Source organism: Anser cygnoides, chromosome 1 (genome assembly GCF_040182565.1).
Source record: "Anser cygnoides isolate HZ-2024a breed goose chromosome 1, Taihu_goose_T2T_genome, whole genome shotgun sequence".
Lineage (NCBI taxonomy): Eukaryota > Metazoa > Chordata > Aves > Anseriformes > Anatidae > Anser > Anser cygnoides.
Genome location: NC_089873.1, coordinates 65,983,785 through 66,006,667, shown reverse-complemented (window position 1 = coordinate 66,006,667; position 22,883 = coordinate 65,983,785). Strand labels below are relative to the sequence as shown.

Sequence of the window (22,883 nt, the reverse complement as noted above, 5' to 3'; positions counted from 1 at the left end):
TTAAACACGTTTTTCTGTATGCAGCTGTATATATATATATATATATATATATACACACTATCATACAGATGTACACAGATACACAGAGATGCATGCACACATGCACGTCAATGCATTGAGCTACAGATGACACGCTGTTTAAAGCTAAAAACAGTTTCTATGTGTTATATAACTGAGTTTAAGTGCGTTCATATACATTCCAAGACTTGTGGTTCTCCAAATGGTGCGCCGTTACAGAAAATGAAGGGTTTACTCAAGCTGAACAAAAATCCTTTTAGGAGGGGCTCTGGGCTAGGGCAGCAACCCTTCCTTTTTCCCAACGCAGAAAGAAACCGAGTGACTTAACTTGCCTTGTCACAAGGTTTGCGTTCGTAGATGTTCCAGGAGCTGAATTCCCATGAAAAGAGCAACACGCAAAGGGGCTGTGGATCCTGGGCCTAAATATTTAACTTCTTGGTGACTCATCCAGAACAGTCCCAATGTTTGCAATTGTAACCCTTTGGTAAATGTGACTGGTCACGGATTTAAAAACACATGGATTTAAAGCCCACACCCACAGAATCACTTGCTATAACCCTACTGCTACACCCTTGCTGGTCCTGACTGGCCCACACTGACATGACAGATCACCAGTACATTCAGGAATGGAGTCTACCAACAGAAGATATTTGGCTCTGTTTGCTTGACAAGGAATTGTTGTTCACAGTTATTTTTATTATATGCAGCTAAAATGTATCTGGTTTTCTGGAGCATGCTCCCTTTCTTCAGTTTGAGGGCCTTCAGAGACGGTTAAGGGAGAATTTTGGCCATTTGCCGAAGAGTTCCAAACACCCTGAAGCCCAGTGAGAAGAGCAGCTACTTGATATCTCAAAGCCCTGCTCTAAAGGTCACTTGCCATATGCAGATCACCTCATTAGCACAGGCAATTAGTTTGCAATTACTGTTTTGGGTAATCCTGTGCACGCGCAGTCCAGCTGATGCGTCCCTACAGCATCACTCTGCAGCAGCAAAAAGCATCTACACAGCACAACTGCTGCTGACCCCGTCAGAAACAGGAGATCCTAAATACATTGCCCTTCCCAGCTGCTCGCTGCTGTGGCTTCAGCAGTTTCCCTGAGCAGTGTAATTTAGAAATGAGATGGGGCAAGTGTCACACTCGCCAGGAAGACGCATGCATGGGGATGTGAGAGGCCGGTTAGCAAGGAGGGGAGCCCCTCCTTCCCTGTAACCCACCTTTACAATGCCCACCAAGCAAGAGAGGAAAACATTGCGAACTTCTGTGTGTTTGATCACAGGGCTGACCATTTTCCGTCTTCACTGCAGCCTTGCCTGTTTTTTGTCACAGTGACAGCAGTCAACACGGACAATTTTATTCAGATGCCTCGTTGCGTTTTACTGCAGAATGAACTGTAACCTGATAACGCACAAAAGGGATTTGGCATCTTCGCTTTGTAGCGTGAACAATGTTATTGTTACGGGCCATCCAAGATATGAGTCAGCCTGTGGGGATATGGTGGTGTGGCCCATGGAGCAGCCTGGGCCCTGCAAGTCCTGCCTTGGGCCTGCTCTCCGCTGCTGGTGGCACCACCCTCACCTTTTGCTTGTCCTCCTGCTGGATGGGAGGAGCCCCTCAGAAACAGCACCAGGAGCGCTTGCAGGCTTGCCAGCTCTCCCACTGTACAGCAATCGGTTAAATTTATGTGGCATGTGGTTTCGTTCAGCTGATCTGGGCTCTGCTGCGAAAGCCAGGCACACCCTGGCCTGACTGGAATTGTGAACCCCCTTCCCAGCCAGACACTTAAGTGAACATTAAGCAGACTAGGCACCGAAAGGCCGATGGACTCTTCCTTTCAAAGCTCCTGAGACCCTTAATCCCCGTGTATCCTTTTTCCACACGCAGCTTTGTGCATTTGATTGAAGAGCAAGTGATTGAGATCCAATTAGCAGCGGGAAGGGACCCTGCAGGCGCTGGGACCAGGACGCTTTTTCCTGTCACATGCGAGGTCACTCCGATGGAAGGAGCAAGCTGGGACCTTAAGAGCCCCTTGAAATGATAAATGTAGTGCGAGCAGAAGGGACAAGGCCAGCGGAAAATCCCAGAGAACAATCTGCTGCACGGATAGACAAAAGGGGGAAGGAACGGAGAGGCTTTAAAAGAGAAATTAATTGGAAAGTGTCCTGACGTGGGGAAGTCTTGTCTCCCTGGGCTTTGGGATAGCTGCAGAGAATCTGGTGGAGTGTGTTTAAAATGGACATTGTTCTACCGCTGGGACCTGGTGTTGCAATGCTATTCTCTTTAGAACAGTTAAGAAATGCCAGAAAAATGAGATTTTACAGTGACATTACTCAGGCAATCTCCTGTGTCCTCAAAATGCAGCTGGAAGCTGGACACTGGGTTGAATTTGTTTCCTCCAGTGCTGCAGGGGTGCACAGGCCACCTCAGGTGACAAAGCTGCAACTCTCCAGTAGTAGCTGGTGCCGTGGGGACAGGACCCACCTTCAGGTTTCTTGTGAAGCACGCTGCTGCATAAGACAGCCTTGCTGGCCTTTGCACAGCAAGTCTTTCCAAGCTCATTACTCCATACGACGTGATCCTGAAATTGGCTCAATGCTGGATGTACATCTGGGATTCAGTCACTCATTAGCAACGTTGAAGTCACATTTATTTGGAAAACAGGCGAGAGACAAAGAGAACAGCTCACTTATCTCCACTTACCTGGCCCATGAGCTCCCAGGGTATTTGGGACACCCCTTTGTTGATGCTTGCTCACATTTACCTTGCAGCAGCCCCTCTATGCCCACCCATACTGCCAGGTGCAGGGGGGAGCCAAGCCCCCCAGCAGGGTTGCCCCAGATCTGGGGCAGCAGATCCGACCCCGAGCCTGCTCTCGAGGAACAGCCACGCAGCTGCCCAGACCTCCTGCATGACCACCAATCCTCGCCGTGCAGGGAGGGTACCAAGCAAGATGCACCGAGATTCACTGAAATGAAGACATGGCACAGAATTTTTAAATAATTTTATAATTTCCTGATGAACTTAGTCTGTGAATAAAAAAAGAAGAAAAAATGAACAAAGTGTTTATATTATCAAGGCAAAGTTGAATATAACACATTTTCTTTGCAGTTTCATTATCCTGTCAGTAACATGACTCCAGCGATAAAACACATACAAGTTGAAGGCAGCGTGCACACTTGCATCACGGACATCAATGTCTCCCGCTGCTGTTATTTCAAAAAGGAATTCAAGTACACTAGATCCCATATCCAAAGCCTGTCTCCCCCTCCACTAAAGTGCAACACGTCTCTTCCAAAGCAAACGAGGGACACAAATCTGCAGACTGGATGGAGCATCCCACAGCTTTTTCAGTCCTTGGGGCAATCCTCCAGATTGCCTCCCCCCAAACACACACTTTGTGAACCAGAACCTGGTGTGTGGCCCTCATCATTTACTGTCTTGGAGGGAAACAGCAATGTGCTATTGTAGTGGGCTTGGAGCGGCATGTTAGACTAGCACAGGAGTTATTCCCCTGTTCATGGTCCCATTTGATTCATCCTCCTTCAGACTCTGAGCAGATAAAGGCAATCGCCACCCAAACCTCCCCAGATATACTGTAACAAGCATCTCAGAAAGGGCCACGTGCAGCCAGCTGCCCCTGAGCAGGCACAGAGGACAGGGCATGTCCCAAGCACTGCCAAATGAAACGCAAGGGGTGGCCGTGCTTCATGAGGACTGAGGCTTGGCCATGTCCATGCACAGCTGGCAAGGTGGGGGAGATTAAAGGAACGAGGCCTACTTTTAAAATTTGGCTTCAAATTTGGATTTTAGATGACAACCACATTTCATAATAAAAGAGACTACACATGACTGATGAAGAGATCAAAGTTTTTGTCAGTCCAAACGGAAAAAATAATGTTTTGAGCAATAAAACCAGACAAGCATTTAGAACCCAAGGCAGAAAAATCTACTTAAAAGCAAAATCAATTTATTTGACTTTCAGGATCCAAACTGGATGTGCAAAATGAGGACAAATAGCAGATGATAATTAAATTTGAAAGAAAAAAAAAATAATTTAATGAAGTTCTTTACCTAGTATCATAGGCAAAGCAATTTGTGTTGGTTTTTTGTTTGTTTGTTTACATTACATGCCAGTTTATCCTCACATTGTTCCTTCTAGGTCTGAGGAAACCACAGCAGAAGGCAGCTGCTAGTCCTTTAATGTAACGTAAACTGCTGTGGATATGCGGTCATTACTGGACACAAGGAGATACAAGTCTGAAAATGGGCCTACGCGCCACTCGTAACTATTCCAGCCAATCTGCACTTGCATGTGTCCCTGGCATTTACAGGTGCAATCCAGAAGACCGTGAAAATTTGGCCAAAGTGTCTGATCCATTTACATCAATGGTTCATATTTTAAGGGACACCCGATGTAGGAGACTGTTACTAGAAAAGACTGATTTCCAAAATACTCCTTCATTCTGCCCATTTCTGTATTACACGTGTAGCATGTACAGTATAAAACTGGGAAAGCAGGAGTTTACAATACAGGGTTCGTAACATTTTCGAAGAGGCCAAGCTCTCCTGGACCTCAAAAGCCTGCAAAAGGCCACCGGTTATAATTATAAGCCCACAAATCCTTTTCCGTACAATCCTGAGAGAAGGAGTCAAGGCTTTGTTGCTTCTGTACTTGAATTCCTTTTGATGAAGTTTATTTTTTATATATTTTTAAAACACATCTTTTTCGGTTCTACTACTATCTTTTTTAATCCGACAACAGACACACATTGTTGGTAACTGCCCCAGCCTTAGGACCACACAGACAATATCGACAAGCAGAAAACAAAACAGGAGAAAACACCCCTGAAAAAGTCAGGAGAGATACTGATGACAGGGTTACAGCACTCACCACACACACTGGAAAAAGTCAGGATTTCTGTGTTTATGCTTTTGACACTAAAAAGTTTCAAAACAGTTTTTCTTTTTCTTTTTTTTCTTTTTTTTTAATAGTCAGTGGACACAGCCATTTTGTTCAGAAGGATTTGCTGATGTGTAAGGTTCCTCCCGTATATGTGGAAAAAAACAATTAAAAACATTATTTTGCTTAAAAATCCCCCCAGACACTCGTTTTCCTCACCGCGCTGACAAGACTGATTGGCGGGGCTGCTCTCGCCAGCGGTGGCCGCCCAGGCCGCCCTTCGCCTGACCCTTCCACCCCACCAGCTTCACTGGGGCAGTGTTAGTTATCCATTGCCTTCTGCTTCCTCCCCGATTCCCCGTTTCAGTGCAGACGTTGAGCTGAGTAGAGGCTTCCTTTAATGTCAGATGCCTTGATTGTACTATTTCCCTTTTTATTTCATTAGTGTCATTGAGAAATACATATGTTATTTTATGTAGTGAAATTTTTGCTTTACAATGGTATCAGCACAAGGCTCTTCACATTCTTTGTAAAGAGCCCTTCAGTGGCATTGATTGGCAATTAGTACAGGAGTGGGGACTCAACCCTGTTAACCTTTTATCAGTTGCAGAAATTTCCCAACAAATTGAGCATTAGCAGCAGAATGGGTGGAATTAGAGGGCAAATGAAAATAGGTGCCCCTTTGGTTCAAAAAACAGGGTTGTGTGTACAAGCTTATGACATTAATGCTCCCTTGTGCAAAATACCGAGAGCCACAAAGTACCAGCAAATCTGATAGAGAAGGTGTATTCCAGCAGTGCAACTGGAAACTGCAACAAACAATCTTGTGCATCGCATGACCTTCGCCTTCCATCCCCTGGACTTGGCAAAAATCGGATACTCCAGAGAGAGTTTGGCATTTTCTAGAGGGATAGCTGGTTAAAGGCAGTCAAAATGAAAGAGAATACCAGAAGCTTAGAGTTTCACTTGGGAGCCCTCCAGTCAATTCTTCTTCCAATCACAAATAGTGCTAATGTTCTCACACTGCAACTCTAGTGTTATAATGTCCTTTTAGTGTTTTAAATGAGGCTTGATTCAGAGGAAAATATGTACTTGGGCTCATGGATATCATCAACATCATGGTTGGGGTGTCAGCTTTTACACTGTACATGGGCTTCAGGCTTGAGTTATTTTTTAGCCAAACACAGCTAAAATTACCTATTTAATTTTCTACAGAGAGCTTCTCAAGGCCTTACATCTCTGTTTCTCTACAAATGACAGCTTGCAAGAAAAAAAAAATCAAAGCAATCAGGACTTTCACAACTCCCACAGCAAATGGAAGTTCACAGAAGAGAAGAAGAACAAGCAAGTTTCCTCAGGCACACTGGGAACTGGATGGGGGCCCATGAAGCAGGAAGGGCCCCCGAATTTCCCAGAAGTGCTGCAGTGTAGGACTGTTGTGCTAGGAAACTGTCTGCATCTCCCTGGCTGCTGACACCCGGATAGCAGATTTTAAAGGAGCTGGGGAGGGTTAGGCAACTGGATGAACATCATGGTATATGCACACATATGGCCCTTCTGCATGTGCCTGATATGCAATTTCTTGATGGATTGCAATAACCAAATCCATTAATTACCCTAAGGCCAGCGGTGTGGCACTCCATACAAGCAAAAGGAAAAGCTTTCACTGGTCACGCTCAACAGTGACCAGCAGCATCTCCCAAATCCCATAGTTCCCCAAGCTATTCACTGTGACAAGATCTCTATCTACACAGGATCAGAGAGATTATCTGAAATAGTTCAATGGAGATCAAGTCGGATCAAGTCTGTTCCCAAATGAGATCTGCTCTCTCCCTGAAAGCACTTTACTGAGGTCTAAGATCAATGTTTAAGATGGTAAGTCTAGAAGCCCCAGAAGATAACAGTAGTTAACGAGAAAACTTACAAAGGCCCAATAATCCAGATGGGAAGAACAGCAGGTGTGTGGCTTGCAGATAAAGACCAAATGGCCAGTGTGAAAACTAGCCAGGCTTGACAAATCCTTTCAGGGATGAAGCTGGGAGATGTGTAAACAGTGAGATTCACCCGGTTTCAGATGCATGGGTCCTAAACATGCTGTCACGACAGCAACATGCTTTTTGCTGAGGCACTTTCCAACCTAGAAACAGAGCCTCAGGCTGGCAGCTGAGTTAAGGATGCACAAGAACCAGCACTGAAACTGGGAGCTTTCCTGTGATGTACGGGCAACGCAGCAAACAAATGCAATTGAAATAACAGCCAGAAATGACCACCCCTTGCTCCCATCCCCTCCCCCTTCCCCTGCAGCAGAAACGCTATCAAGGAACATCTCAGTAAGAGGTTTACAAGCAGGAGTCATTTGAACCATCGATAAGGGAAATTCCACAGCTTCTCACAGAGGAAGGATTGTTTTACAGCAGGGAACCAGGGCAGCTGGAGATTTGACCATATAAGTTAATGAGATAGTCAGGAGTGGTGGTGGTGGTGTGATGATGTTAGGCTGATGGCCCTGATGGTTTTACAGGCAGCATTAAATTCCTGGAGTGAGTAATTAGGGGTGATGAAGAAAAAGCAAGAGGAAAGATTTCAAAACAACTGCTCCTATCAAAACGTGCTGACTCAAATAATAGGACCAAAGGGGTGGTTCTGGTATGAGGCATGGCTCAGTGGTATGTACAGTCACTGTCTACATACCTTCCGGTATTTCCCCCTTGCAAACATTCAGGTTCCCATTACTCTCCTGTTCCATGAGAAAAAAAAAGCTTTGGGACACAGGCTGTTACTACACTGAGAACTAAAGCTACATGTCCCGATTTGCAAAGCGCTGGCAGTTCAAAACACAGAAAAGGCGTGAACCACCTCTTCTTTGGAGACTTAGATATTTCTTCCCAGCAGACACCATGGTTATGGATACATTGCTTCTTTAGAATCATTACAGCAGAATGAATTTGGGTGTGATTTATTTCAATATAATCTATAGGTATATAAGTTTTCAGTTTTGCCCAGTTTTCAGTGGTTGAAAAGAAGATAGGGTACAGCTTCACTTATTCAAACTTTTGCTGGTCTCCTTTCTATTAGAAGCAATCAACCAGTCACTTCTAAGTATAAAAATATGGTGTGAAGCACCTACAGGGGAGCTGTGCCATGGATTTGAAAGACATAAGAAATGCAGTTTTTCTGAACGGGTTTGAAACATTTTACTTTGCGTAGCAGTTTAGTGCTTAAGCTCAAAATAAAGTAAGTCATGGAATTAAACTGAGGGCTCTGAATGGGAGGTTTACTGAGAGAGATTATGAATGCTATAATCAGCTGATGTTTCTAAAACTTGTAAAATCTGTTAGAGTTACAGCAATGGCCGCAGGAGTCAGAGGGTTCATAATTAGCTGGTGACTAGAAAGCCAAGATCTCATCCACTGCTGTGTTGATATTTGGTCTCCTTTCCCCCTCCCCTTGTTCTCTAAAGTAATATGAGAAAGCCCAAGGAGAATACCTCCTTTAAGGAGTATGCAGGGACTTGTTAAAGGGTTCTGTCCTGCAGATGCCCTCAGAAACACATAACCATTGGCAACTAGGAGAAAAAACATTTCTTCCCTTTAATGCAGAGTCCAAGAATGAATGTGAAAGTCCTACCCATAAAACAGGATTCTGATTTGCTACCATAATGACAAATTGACCTGCTATTTCAGGTCATATTACCTATCAGCAGGGGCTTTAATGAGTGTCAAAGATGGCTGGGAGCAAGAGTAAGGCCTCTCATATACATATAAGAATTGCACTGGTTTAGCTAAAGCTGTGATTTTATACCTATCTACTCAGCGGGGTGCCAACCCCAACAGAGATGCTCCTCTTTATAAGAAGGGGTTATTGCTCTGAATTCAAACTCATTCTTTGTCAACCTAAGCTAAACCGAAATAAATTAAATTATAATTATAGTAAGAACTATGTTACCAATTTACCTAAATTAGTTATAAAATTATACTTCTAAGCTAAATGATGCAATCTGCTCATGTACAAAATGCCTGAAACTATTCCGATGGCAGCTAGTGTTCACAAACCTGTGGCCTGAAAAATTAGCAATGGTCAAACTATACAAGTTAAACCTGGGAGCTGACCTGTTGACCACACCTGCTTGAACGGAGAGAGCTCTCTATAAAATAAGAACTTAAGAGGTACAGACCTATGATGAGAAACTTCAGCTGGAAAAAACAAAAACTGAGAAGCCAACAGATGAAAACAGTTATCTGAAAATATGCCCCACTCAGCATTTCAGAGTCAAATCAGTGAACAATAAAAATCAGAGTTAAGTAAACAGAAAGTACCAGTATGCCTACCTTGTTTCCCAGCTGCTAGACGAAGCAACTAACAGGACCAAATAGGGAAACTTTCCTTTCCTCTCCTCTCTCTGTTATTTAAGAACATAAGAAGTATTGAGACAGGCAGTGAGACCTGAGCTAGCTAGCTGATACTGGCCAATTGTGAGCCATAAACAGAGCACACTCAGGTTTAGGTTTTAGCACTATGAAATTGAGGCTTTCAGCTTTTATGAAAAAAAAAAAAAAACCAAAAAGAAAAAAGAAGCAATAAATGAATGAAGGGCAAAGGCTACCCTTCTGCAACCTCATGGAGAACTAGAGCTGCTTGCATTCAGTGGATCCCCTCTTCTTTGCTCAGGAGACTTGGAAGAGCTCTGCTTAGCTGCATCCAAAAGTCACAATACCATCAACAAAGTCAGTGGGGAATTGGATGCTAAAGTAGAAAGGCAGTGAGAAGCTGAACACAAGCATGATTGATTAATCACAGACTGGAAGAACCTAGAGAGCATGTAGTTTTGAGTTTTTTTTTTTTGCTTTTGTTTTCCTTGTAAAAGGTGCACCAGAAGTTTCTATTCCATTTTCTGTCTTTCATACTCCTCTCATGGCTCCTTGGACTGACTGGGCTTGGCCACTGGTGTGCTGCTCCAGCAGGGCCAGCGGCCGAGGTCATGATGACTCCTCAAGTGCATTGACGACTTGCTCCAGGATGTCAGGGCAGTGATCCGCTATCTGCTGTAAGATGGCATTGGCAAACTCCTGCAGCTCTGCGCTTTCCTTCTCGCCCTTTTCTAACTCGTCACGAAGCTGCAAGAAACACACAGAGCTGCGATCATTCTCTACTATTAAACATGTTCACTGTATAACAAGTCCTGCCCAGCAGGCTCAGCTCCAAGCTAAAATGCCAGCTTTAGAAAGGCAGCTAGCAGAGTGCTCCACACTGGGCACTTCCAGGATTGACACCTTCCCTTGGTGACTCCATCATCAGCCTGCAGACACTGGGCAAGTTCTCCTCTCTTTATGTCACTTTTTCCAGTCTGCGGGACCAGATTTGTGACCTTCCCAGTAAAGGCCATGTCAACACGGGAAAAGTAAGTGGCTTACCTACTCCCAAATAGATTGTTTTATGATAAATATTAGAAAACCTTCCTCTGCAGAATGTTTTTTTTTTTTCTGAAAGCAACTGTATTCCACAAAAAATACAGTATTTTGCTAGTATATTAAATAGTTTGACTTTTATTCATGAATAACAGGATGCAATTACTTAGGAATTACTTCCTATATGACATCAGTAGAAATGTTACATAACTATATGAAATACACGCAGTGACAACCAGAATTCTAACTTGTCTGTGGAAATAATCACTTTCAGATATGGTGCCTCCTCACTCAGCCATAAGGTTACCATACAGAATTGTGGTGGAGCATACATATTTGTTGTTTACTAACTACAAACTTCCTATTGGATTATTCTTTGTTCAGAGTAGTTGGCTCAGAATGAGACATGAAACTTCAAAACTTCATCTTATTTGCTCTTTGTATCATCTACAAACTGTTTGTCCAACAAATGGTGTTACAAACCACACCACACAACACGCTGGAGTTTATGTGAACATAGTTTTTAGCTCTGAATCTAATGGCACTGCCAGAATTAGGGGCCCACAGCCTTAGCAAAGAGCAGGAAACATCTGCCTTCAGTAACCTGTTTATCTGACCAGCAATTGATAAAGCCCATGCTGGCCTGCAAACTGTGCAGAAGAATCCCAAGTAAGGCTGTAATTTGTGCAAGCATTAAGGGATTACTGTAGTCACAATGGTCTGAGGGTCTAACAGAACTAGGAGAAGCAGCATCTCTTACTAGACCAGACGATACTGTTAAAGAGATTGGATAAGCTTTCAAGTATACAGCTTTTTCGTATACCATATTGCAAAAAGCCTGCTCTGTTTTATCGGTGGTATTACTTCTTCTAATTCATTCTCTATAAATATAAGACAAGCATATTTGTAGCAGGTACATATACTTGGATTGGGCTCTGAAGTTCATTGCAAGCTTTTGCATTTAAAGGTCTTCGTCGTTTTGAGCAGCTGTAGTGATTATCTTATCAGGTTTTGAACCTTCCTTTAAATTTGATTTTTTATAATATTACCCTTCAGCCCTCTAACACTTCTTATTCTTAAGTTATTAATATTTGTATTGGAACTCTACGGTGTTCATATGTGACACGGAAAGAATGTCACACTGGAATTTCTCATCTGTGAAGGGATACCTGCTCACCAGCATATTTTGTACTTCTTTAACACTGATTGTTGTAGGTTTTAACAAGGAACAATGGTCAGGCAGCAGGACAACAGATCAGTTTACCTCAGTAACAGTGCAATGCAGGGGGAAAGGTTACGTTTCTACAGCTAAAATTCTGTTCAGATAGATTTCTGCTTAGTGGTGGTATCAAGGAAAGATTGATACGTTGTTACGGGAAGAAATACTGCCTATAACCAAACAGCCTAAGAATGACTATAGAATAAATACAAATGCTTTTTAGGGAAGCTATAGTATACACTTCTATAGACAAAAGTGAGAGAAAGGAAATTAAAAGGGCAGGCCAGCTCCACTACTCCCTTTACTAGGCAGGGTAGCATATAGTAAATTATTTGGGCTTTGCGTGCTGAATGTTAGTTTAATGTGCTCTTATGTGCCTTGTTCCTACTGGCTGCCGTACTCACAGAACAGCTATATGAATCTGAGAGGGGCTTATGCCAAGAATCACAACGCAAAAGCAACCTGATCCTGCTCCACAGAATGACATGAGCCGGGGAAGGGGGGAAACGAGCGGGAGGGGAGCACGCAGGGCTCTGTGAGGGCTCTCGGGGGAGCAGGGAGGGAATCCAGCAGGAACCCATCACGGCTCGGGAACGGCACGCTGCGGTTCTGCGATTAGCCTGGTTCCAGCAGCCTGGCAGAGTTATTAGTCGGAAACCTGCAATGGATGGCTAAGCTTAGGAGAGGTCCACTCAGCAAGCAGGATTGAAAGAGCTGGCACGGCCCGCCAGGAGCGGTGCTGCACGTGAGAAGCCAGGAGATGTGGTCTGAGGAGCTACGTCCCGAGTCTCTGGTTGCTCAGTCTAGTGAAACGCCAGTAGCTCACGTGGCCCCAGAAACAGCAGCCTACAAACCACCTACTGCTGGGAAATTCATGGGGCTGGTTTCAATATGAGACCCTGAGGCACGGCTTCCTTGGCTTCTGGGGCCAGAGCAAAGATTTCAGTGCCATTCATCAGAAGGGTGGAAGGTCGTGGAGGCTAGGGGAGACAGAGAGCAATGGGAGAAGAAGCAAATGATGTCATTCTCCTTTTCTTTATCCGTCCCCTTGCAGGAGCCTGTTCTGGGCTCTCGAGTCACCAGCGGAGGACCAGGAGAGGGCAGTGTTAGCAGGGAAAGCACAGCCCGGGCTCCCCATGGGCCATGCTCCACCACCTTCTGAGCAGAGATCTGTCCTCCAGGTACACCAGCCAAACCTTCCACGTTAAGACTCCAAGAAAGGACAACAAAATGTAAAACATCAACAGAACTTAAAAGTACCTCGGTGAGATTAACCTTCAGAAGTGAAAGGAGGTTGGTGGGCAAGGGAGAATCCTGTCGGCTGTTGTCCTCAGCCAAGGAGTACGGCAAAGTCAGTGACTTGTCAGTTTCTTGTTGTACAATTCATTTATGTGAAAGTATGCATAATACGAATATTTCTTATAAAACCAAGAGAAGCCCAACAACATAAGCCCACACCAAAGCTGAAATAAATCAAATGCAATCAAACAAAAGTAACAAATTTAACCAGATGAAGAAAATATTCTCAAAAAGTAAGTTTTGGGCCATCAAGAGGAGACTGCTCTGAATGCTGAAGGCAAGCAATAATGCTCTGTAAATCAGCATAGACAGAAAGTCTGTGCAGCTGTCTGGCAGATGTCTGTGATGCAACATCTTTGAAATAAATAGCAATGACAGCCTCGCATCAAGTTTGCTAGCTTCAGAACATCTAGGTTTAATAATGAGATTTCTACTTAAACAAAGTCATCTTAATTGACTGTGTGGCTGGTTACAGCATTTCTGTATCATCTATGTCATCTCTGTTTACATCATTCCTCCCAGAAACAGCTGTGACCAGCATACGTCACTCCTCATTCAGACAAGCTTCTTAATGGGGAACATCCGTGGTATAACTTGATTCACCTAGATGTTTGGCACTCCAAAATTTAGAGAATTTCTTTAAAATTGTGACTATCAGCTCTTCTCCTGGTAACCTAGGTTTTCTTCTTGTGAATGCAAATGTAAACAGTGCTATGCCGTTTTTCTATGAAAATAAAGAAGTGTTAACAGTCTTTTTCAGTTGGCATTTTCAGCTCAGAATATGATAAGACTCATACACTTGCCTCATAGAAATGACAAAAAAAAGAGAAGGCCAGATATATTTGCCTAGTTGATGACAAGTAAAAAAAGACGACTTGGAAAGAAAGGGATAGCAAGGACTCCCAAAGTGCTTCATAGCATTTATGCTTTATCTAGGGACAGAAGAACAGAAGGGACCTTCTGTGTCTCAGGGGGATGTAAGCTTGCAGATAACCTGCAACAGATTCAGACACTTTTCACCACTGTTGTCTTCCTGGGTTTAGAGCAAGTCATTATAGGAATACTTTACCATTTATAGTTAAACTTCACTAGTGAAAATAAATAAATAAATTCACCATGAAATTACCTTGCATTTGTACTTTTCCGGTTCAAGATATTCTGGAAGTTATTTAAAGATTAATTGTCATTCAGAGGGAAAATAAGTTCACAGTTAAGAAATATGATGCCATGATTTTACCTGTGTACGAGGTGAACCACAGGGCTGTTCCGCAGAGCCTCAGTGGCCTTTGCTTACCCTATCATGTATGTAAGGCAACATTAAGCTAAGAACCTTCTATATTTATTTATACAGAGGATATTCCCTCTGCAGCGCATTATTTTCCTCTCAGTAATTCTGCACAAACACTGATGAAAAAAAGGCAAATAAAAAAAAATGTATCTCATGCAGATGAATTCTGGCTATGGACAGTAAAGCTGAAAGTAGGAAAGGAATTGCTTGTAGAGAGAAGCACAAAGGCAAATTAACTGCAGGGCTTCTAAAAGGCTATAATGTTGGGATCTCTAATCACATTTTCCCCAAAGTTCAGGTGCTTTTGCATCAGACTATGGCTACTCTGAAAAATAGTTTTAGAGCTTAAAATAACAGAAGTAAGCAACAAAAAGAAATCCAACTGATTTATCTTAGCCTTTGCTTTGTCTGAAAATAAGTTAAACTACAGTGTACCTCGGGCAAATGTCAACAGTTTTTGCATCTTCCCAGACACACCAGTCTAAATATGTATGTTTGGAGTAATGAGGGCCAATTATATACAGCCCTTTATTTCTCAACTTTATTAGACTTATAAAATGGTCCAAAGAATGGGTTAGGAATATAGAAACCCCAATCTGCCAAACATTTTTTTCAAACATATATCCAAAAGTTTTTTTTTTTCCTGATTTAGACCCTTAAATATTTTTTTTCTCTATCCGGAAATGTTTTCTTTTATCTTTTATCAAAATATTTAAAAAAATATTCATTTAAAAATTAAAATGAGATTTCAAGGTAAGCATTCTGGCTTGCCTTTTTAGAGTGATGCAAACTTTAAAAATATGCTTTAAATATATCTAAACACACTTGAATAGATTTCATCACCTATTTTGAGAAAAACACCCTTAAAAATTTGTTGAGGGCTTCTGAGGCATACATTTGAAAAACTTTGTACACGTGATTTATCCTGCATTTCTGAGCATCTCTAAGCTTTGCAAATAGCAGAAATATTATTTCTTTGGTAGTTTATGAAATTTCAAAATAAATAAATGGGAAGAAGGAATGAAATAAGTATTTGTAAGTTATACGTTGCATTTGGCTGGAGAAGTTTGCCTGTGAATCCTGTCCTTGCAGGTAACAAAGAGTAATGTTTGCCTGTGTCACAGGGCTACCGGTGAGGGCAAGGCGCCACTGTGCTGCGCATAGCTGGTACAGGTGAACCCCACTGCCCTCATCTGTAACTACTCACAATTTGGCATCTTACTGGGATGGTGAAAAGCAGCTAGGCAGCAACTTCCCCGGGTCTCGGTTGTTAAACATTACCTTATATGTCAGCTTACTCTCCCGAAGCAAGACGACTAGGCACCGCAATTAGTCTGTAATCGCCGCTTCATTCTGTACCTACACCTCGCCCCTTCCCTCCTCTGTTGGTGAATGGGGCTGCAGGGCTCCACTGGGACTCTGTGGGTTTATTCAAGGCAGTGACTGATAGCAGCAATCACATGACAGGGAAACTCACCTATCTACACAACAAATCTGAAAAAAACCACCTCTTTTAAGTCCTTACTTACAACTTTTAAAAGGTTAGAAGATAGGGTCGAGGGTCCAGTTATGGTTTTGTGCCTTCCAAGTGCTAAACACAGAGGAGAGGATAAAGCAGCAGGTTGTTAAATGAAATTAAGTTACATGCATCCATTTATTTTAGGATCAGAGCTTGAGCTCTTCCTACTCATTTCACATTACTTATTTCTCTTTAAGAGGAAGTTCAGGACTTTGTTTATTAAGAAGTGATGGAGAATCCTGATAGCTCGGAAGTTTCTGACAGATATTCCAAGAAAGAAAATTCTGTGGAATATTTTGTTTTTGTACAACCCAGTGAGGCCAACAAGCAACACAAGGACGCAGCTGCTCCTGCGTGTGATTACCTTCATTCATGAAGGACACCCCACAGACCTCCCCAGCTGTCCCTCTACGCAAGCAAACCAGAACCCCTAGCGATGTCTCATGCCAGTGGAGGCTGCAGAAAAACTCCTTGAGGACCACAGCATCTGAGAGAGGCACAGAGTAGCGGAACCTGTTACTAATAACAAAACGCATGGAGAGGTGAGTTGTCCTTAAACAAATGCGGTAATGGCTCAGAGGCTGACACTCCATCTGCTTGTAGGAACTGCCTGAAATGAGACCACACAACATTTTAGGCACTTGCCCCACCGAACACTTGACCTTATCCTGAAAGCAATGTTTTTCTCTTTATATCTCCTTCCAAAGTCTGAATAATTAGAGTTATTGACTGATAGTATATATCTTAATTAACATTAATTATACTAATTCCATGCACAAATAAAAATGGACACTGTTATATCAGAATCAACTTATGGATAGTGTTTGTAACTTCAATCAGTGTTTAAGAATTATGACACTGATTCCAAGTTCTTATCCTCAACCAAAACATTAATTTAATATAAAGGCTCCAAATGGTACTTACTGTAATAATTTTAGAGAGTTCCCGTATCCATTATTTTCCCAGCTAACCTCAGCAAGTACATTTGCACTTAAAGCAGTATATAAATTGTTGCAATTATTACTTCTAATTTCTAACAGAGACCAGAAGTGGGCTGTTTAACTTTAACATACATTATGCATTCCCATAGGATTACAAATTAAAAATAAATGACATAAATCAGGTGGGGGAGATAACAAGCTAATGGAAGAGCAGTCCAAGAAGGAACACAGGATAAACTCTGAAGTAATGTAGTAACTTGGAATTACTCAATGCAAAACCACAGAGTAATTTCTTTACAGAAACTAAATAAGTAATTTCTCATAGATGATACAGAAGTAGGAACGCAAGGGGACTCTGAACAAAGAAGTATACAGGAAGTTTATAAAATAGATATTTGTAATTTAGAGTTAAGTTTATCCCACTTACAATATTGTTTGCATAACAAAATGTGTGTTTAATACTTGAAAAATTCAGCAGGGATATATGCCATTTTAAAATTGATTTTTAAAGCTACGTATATGCAGTCTGGTGTCCTTCTGTATGAAAAGCTTAACATTAACTCTGATGAGAGTGAAATGTGAGTCACGTACAATGTAAATTATGCTGCTCCTTGGAACTAAGCCATGACTAGTTAGCTGATGCAGCAGGTTTTGACTGATGCAGTGAAGTCACATTATTACCTTTTTCCTTCCTCTATTTTGAGCAGCCGAGAAGAGAAATTCCCGGTTTCTCAGGAGAGGATTAGTAACTAGGAATCCCTAGACAGTCTGTGCTTTGGCTGAAGCTTGTACACAGGGAGGGGAGATAATCTTGCTTCACTACAAGGGCTCTTCTGCGACAATGAAATTTTTCAAAAGTGCTTCCCTCTCTCAACTCATGTCCGAAGCTATGGTACAACACTGGATTAGTAGTGGTGTGAGACTGCCTTCCATCGCAGGTGTCCCCCGAGAGAGCACCTCATGGAAATAAGCCTGCCCAGCTCCTACAGGCTGCTGTTGATGCCCAGGTGACAATACAAATGGTGCTGGAAACACCTCTGGGGAAACAGGAAGAGGTCTGTTGTGCAGAAAAAATGGTGCCTGGGGGTGGGCAGAAATAGCCAGGATGAATGAAGCCTGGACATGTCAGACGTGGCTGGGAAGAGCCACTGACGGCTGGGAGCTAGGGAGCAAAATGCCACCCCCTACTACTTGCAGGGGTAAAAAAATTATTTTAATCAGACAGGTCCTTTTCTGATAAAGTTTTTTTTTTCTTTTTCTTTTTTTTTTTCTCAGAATGACCTTCAGCTGGATTTGAAGTGATGAAAAACATTTTTTATACTGGTTAAGCTACTGACGGAATAAATACTGTTGTCTATCTGATTGCTGTATTAGGTTGTCTTTTTAATTTCTCACACTGCTGCCTTCCAGCCACAGTGCAGCACAGCACCAACAACATATTTAAATGATGGTTTTCAGCAAGTTCCTGTTTCTTTTCCATCCTTCCCTTTTGTAAAGATAAGAAAAAAACCAAAAACTGAACTATAAATAAAAATGTGGAACATATCATTATGTTCTTAATGTCATTTCCTTTCATATAGGAACAAAATCCCTCACTTCAAGGCAACCATCTGAAATACGAAACGTAGCCGAAGTTCTACAGAGTCCAAGAATATTAACATAATGATATGTTTAGGGCAAAGTGAAAGAAAATATTATATTTAATCGAAATTGCTAGGATAATGCAATTATTTATAATGAATGAATGGAATTTTTATTTCTCAGTGTCAAGATTTGGAACATTCATCCTTCCTTCTGGTAACTCCAATTTTTTAATAAGAAAAGTTGAACAGGACATGAACTAGTCGAAGGAGGACAGTTCCAGCAACAGTGCTGGCTAAAATGTTTGGGTATGTTGGGTCAGAACTGACTCAGAGTAATGTTTTCCACCACATGAATGACTTAACGACATGGTTCGAAGCACCGTAGATTCCCTACTGCCCACAACTTAGTGTCGTACACCCAGTTTAGATTAGTTTTTGAGATACCATATACTCATAAAATACTGCCTTCAGGACTTCATTAAAAGTGCACCAAAATTTTACTACAGTAATGCAGCTTTAGAAAATGTCTTTGAAAAAATGCCAACAAAGTTAATTCGAACAATTATATAGCATTCTGGTCCCAGATTTTGATTAAAATCAATTGAAGTCACTAAGGAATACAGTTGAACTCAATGGTATCATATAGAAACTATTATACATGAAAGGTACCAATTATCAATCAAACTTTGAGAATCCACAGAATTATTTATGTGGCAACATAATCCCCTTTGAACTACGGTGTTGATGCTGGCAGATGCTCTTCCAACAATGACTTGTACGTTAGTTTCCGTGGGTCACTGCATATGTGCTAGAAGAGTGAAAAGCTTCCATCTACTTCATACACTGGTTTTACCTACCAAAAGAAGCCACAGAAAATGCCTACTATTTGTACCCAGGTCTGCCCAGCAGGTATGAAAAATCTAGAGTATTGACTACGAAACTCATCAATCTAAAGAGTATTGACTGTTGAAACACAGCAGGACCAACCTTCACCAATAATAGTTGCTGGAGTGGGAAATCACATCTCTAAAAGCAACAGCATGAAAATGAATTTTCAACTATTTGTTAAAAAAGAAAAAAAGGAAACTATATAATCTAATTGGTGAGAAGTGGATACATTGGCATCACTCTTAAGTGTCATTGGTTTTCAGTTAAATGTATCCTCCCTAACCATGGTAACACTTCTTAACATTCAAGAGGATTAATTTTTTCCCACTGAAGCTTGTGAAGCATTATATACAGAAGATCATATTAGAAGGGACAGGAGAGAATTTAATGCACTGGATTTGAAGTAATTTACAAAACTCATTAAAATTCCGAAGATGCAAAATGGGTATTCTGTCCTGGGCTTCTGCAAATCTGGAAAACTGACCCCTCCCTCCCATGGGAATACTTTAAACACAAAGGAAATTCTGCAGTTAGAAACAGAAAAGCTCCACAGACATAAATGAAAAATGTGTTTTGTAAATTGAAATATATCATTAGTTTGTATTTTCCAACTGAAGCTTGTTAAATGCAATTTAAGTGAGCATGGGAAAGCAGAAGAGACTGTTATATTTTATTTTAGCAAATATTAATGATGCATGGCAATCACAAATGGAATAGTAACTTTAAACAACTGAGGGGATAGTAATGCAGAATTAAGGCAATAATGGGAGAGGACAAAAAAATCTAAGGGACAACTTAGATCATTTCTTTTCTCACAATTTACATTTGAATGCTTTCTTCACTGGGTAACCCATAAATGTTGCTAGTAGACTAGCAAAGTTCAAATAACCTTTTATTAGACCAGTACACAGAACTGGAAAAAAACAGATGCTGTTTTGGGTAGACTGTTTATTCAGAAGGACTTGCCAAAGAAAGCCTTTTCCATTTTCTTCACCTATGCCTCTTGATTATAGAATCGTAGAATGTCCCGAGTTGGAAGGGACCCACAAGGGTCATTGAGTCTAATTCCTAACAGACCTAATAGAAGACATCACCTAGTCACATAGGTCTCATATTCAAAGACTGTAACAGATAATAGACTAGCCAATTTCAGGTGTGTCCAAACTTTGCCCACATACACCCTTTATTTTTGTTGTCAGAGATGGCCTCCCATACCGGTTTTACATTCATTGATTCATCTCAATCTGAAAGACATGGTGATTCAAAATCATGTGCCTCATGTTTTGATCTATAATGTAGAAGCTGTACCTCTTTAATATATGAGGATGGCATGCATTATACTGAAAACCTTTTAATCCTGGATCAGCGAGTACAGAATCCCAGAGACAAAAAAATGCTGACTTGGTGCATAGGGGATAGCAGGCTCTGCTGGAAAAAGGAATGTGCCAAGCCTACAGAGACAAATGTAGATATTGAATGAGGCACACAGCACATGTTGAATCAAGGAAATGTATGAAGACAGGTAGAAAGACAGAGACCAACTGTCTTGTACCATCTAGGTCCTGTTACAGGCATATTTATCTCTAGAGGTCTGCTCTTTCCGAATTGTTAGATGTGCTCCTGTTGGCTTCCTGTAATTTAATTTCCGAGCTGCTGTCTCAAACTTTTGAATAAAAATTCAGCCTTGAATTGAAGGAAACATGCTTAAACATCACAGAAGAAGAAAACCAGAGCTGAAGTGTTCAGGTTGGACTCAAGATAGTGTTCACTGACCTGCAAATCCCCTTTTAATTACATTGGCCACTATTTCATCTACATACTGGATGAGGTGTGTACATATATATATATACATACGTATACACAGAAGTGAATAATTTAGTAAAAGAACTGGCATTATAATTCAAAGTCAGGGTCAAAAGGACAAAATTAGTCACATTTATTTCTGGTACAAACTTCTTATATTCATTTAACTAATGTGTTTGCAATATAGGAATAAAATTAAAAATTAAAGTGTTGAAATAGGAAGGAATGAGAAAAAAGGGTTGTGGAGAATGATGGATTATAGTATGAAAACAAGAGATAAAAACTGCCAGTGAAGGGATTAAGGAAGGCAAGACATCACTAGAGTTGGGAGAAAGGGAGATTATTTCTGCAGCTGAATTATAGCTAGATTGACAGTCTCTGTAGAGACTTCATCAGACAAGCTGTTATTAAACCCTTTCAGTTCTGTATTCCAAAACTCCTGGAAATACAGTGTTGGATTTCTGAAATCACTCTGTGTGTATGTGTGTGTGTGCTCACATGTGCATGGGTTTGTTGCACTTAGCACAATGAGTCCAAACCTCAATTCAGGTATCTGAGCAAGGTGGTAATACAAAAAAAATAGAAAAAAAAAGTATTGATAGAACATACTATTGCAGATGGCAACATTGCTTATATTTACGTAAAGCGTGTGACTCATAAAAAGGTGCCAATTAAAATATAAATGATTAATGTCCTTTAAAAAGATTTAAGATCCCCATGACTATGTTAAGTTATAAAGTACAGCTAAAATCTGTTAACAGGTAAAACATGGCAAAAGTGGTATCTTGTGTTAGTGGGTTAGATTTCCCTTGTGTATAAATATATGTCCTCAAACAGGGAAAAAAAGTAAATAAAATTCCACAATAAATACTAAAGGCAATAATTTCAAAAGGCATTGACTCCTTCCTCCAACTAAACACTGGGTCTTTGCTACCTGTTTTCATGACTTAAGGAATGGTTTCACATTTTGGTGTGGTGCATCACTAGGACCTACATCAACATTTCAGGCTTTTGTTCAGATCTTCAGACCACAAACTCACCTGCTCCTGGGTCATCTTCTGCAGCTCTTTCTCCCAAGCTGTCCGGTCATCATCCAGGTGGTAGGAAGCAGGTGGGGTGAGTCCACGCAGAATCAGGGGGTCACGGTCATGGCAGAGGGCTGTCAGATGTCCAATGTATAACTTCAACTTGCTGCGATTCTGATCGAGTTCTAAGAGGGGCTGAATTGTCTGAAATAAGAGAACAGAAGTGGTCAAGAACTGTCTGAGACACAAGCAATGATGAAGGAAAAGATCAAGGACAAGGTTACATACTTGTTCAGCTTTATACTGAAAGAAACCTGAACACTCTCCCTCCCCACAGTATTCCTATCATATAGTCCCATAACCATCCAGCATTGAGGCAGAAAGAAATGAAGGACATCAGGAGCAGAGACAGATGACAGCCATCTTACTGATATATGAAATAATGATGATATGGGTTGAAAAACAAAACAGTATGAGTTAAATGGATTAAGTCTATTGATTATCCAGCAGCACTCAGTCAGCTATTTCAACTCCCTTCTTTAAAAAAAATATATTTTTTTGGATAAAAGGTACCTGTCAACAACAAAAGCAAGTGCAGTTTAGATTCTACCTCATTTTACAAACAACCATTTCACTGTTAGATAAGTATACATTAAACATGTTCCAAAGAGTGACATTTCCAATGATGTCAAGTTGCTGGTTTCTAAGATGAACATCTCTCTACGGTAGAAACCAGAGAGATGTATCTTAACCAGAAAGTCTTCTATTAGTTTTGAAAAGGTGATGACTTTCAATTACTATTGCAAGCCAGATTCTATACAACAGACTAAAAAAATAAAATCAAAGAACTCTAATGAGTACTATTTTATTTCATTATACATTACCTAATCTGAATCTAAACTTAGTTGCTCATTGCAAACCCTGGAGTCATCCAGTTCCCACAAAAATTATCAGAAGAGCCATTTTTCATTTGCTTTACCAAAAAATAGAGTTCAAG

General features: G+C 41.2%; 1 protein-coding gene across 7 annotated transcripts in view; it reads right to left on the bottom strand.

Moving 5' to 3' along the window:
* Positions 1-3,002: 3,002 nt before the first annotated feature.
* The window catches only part of ERC1 (ELKS/RAB6-interacting/CAST family member 1), a 309,043-nt gene continuing 289,162 nt past the window's right edge, over positions 3,003-22,883 (bottom strand). For 4 of the 7 annotated variants that reach the window (XM_066990214.1, XM_066990218.1, XM_066990216.1 and 1 more), the window contains 2 exons: positions 21,902-22,090; positions 3,003-10,030 (listed from right to left, as the gene is read on the bottom strand). In XM_066990214.1, the coding sequence (XP_066846315.1) occupies positions 9,893-10,030; positions 21,902-22,090 (327 nt within the window). In that variant the 3' untranslated portion in view covers positions 3,003-9,892. The other 3 variants (XM_066990219.1, XM_066990220.1, XM_066990217.1) reach the window with 2 other exon arrangements.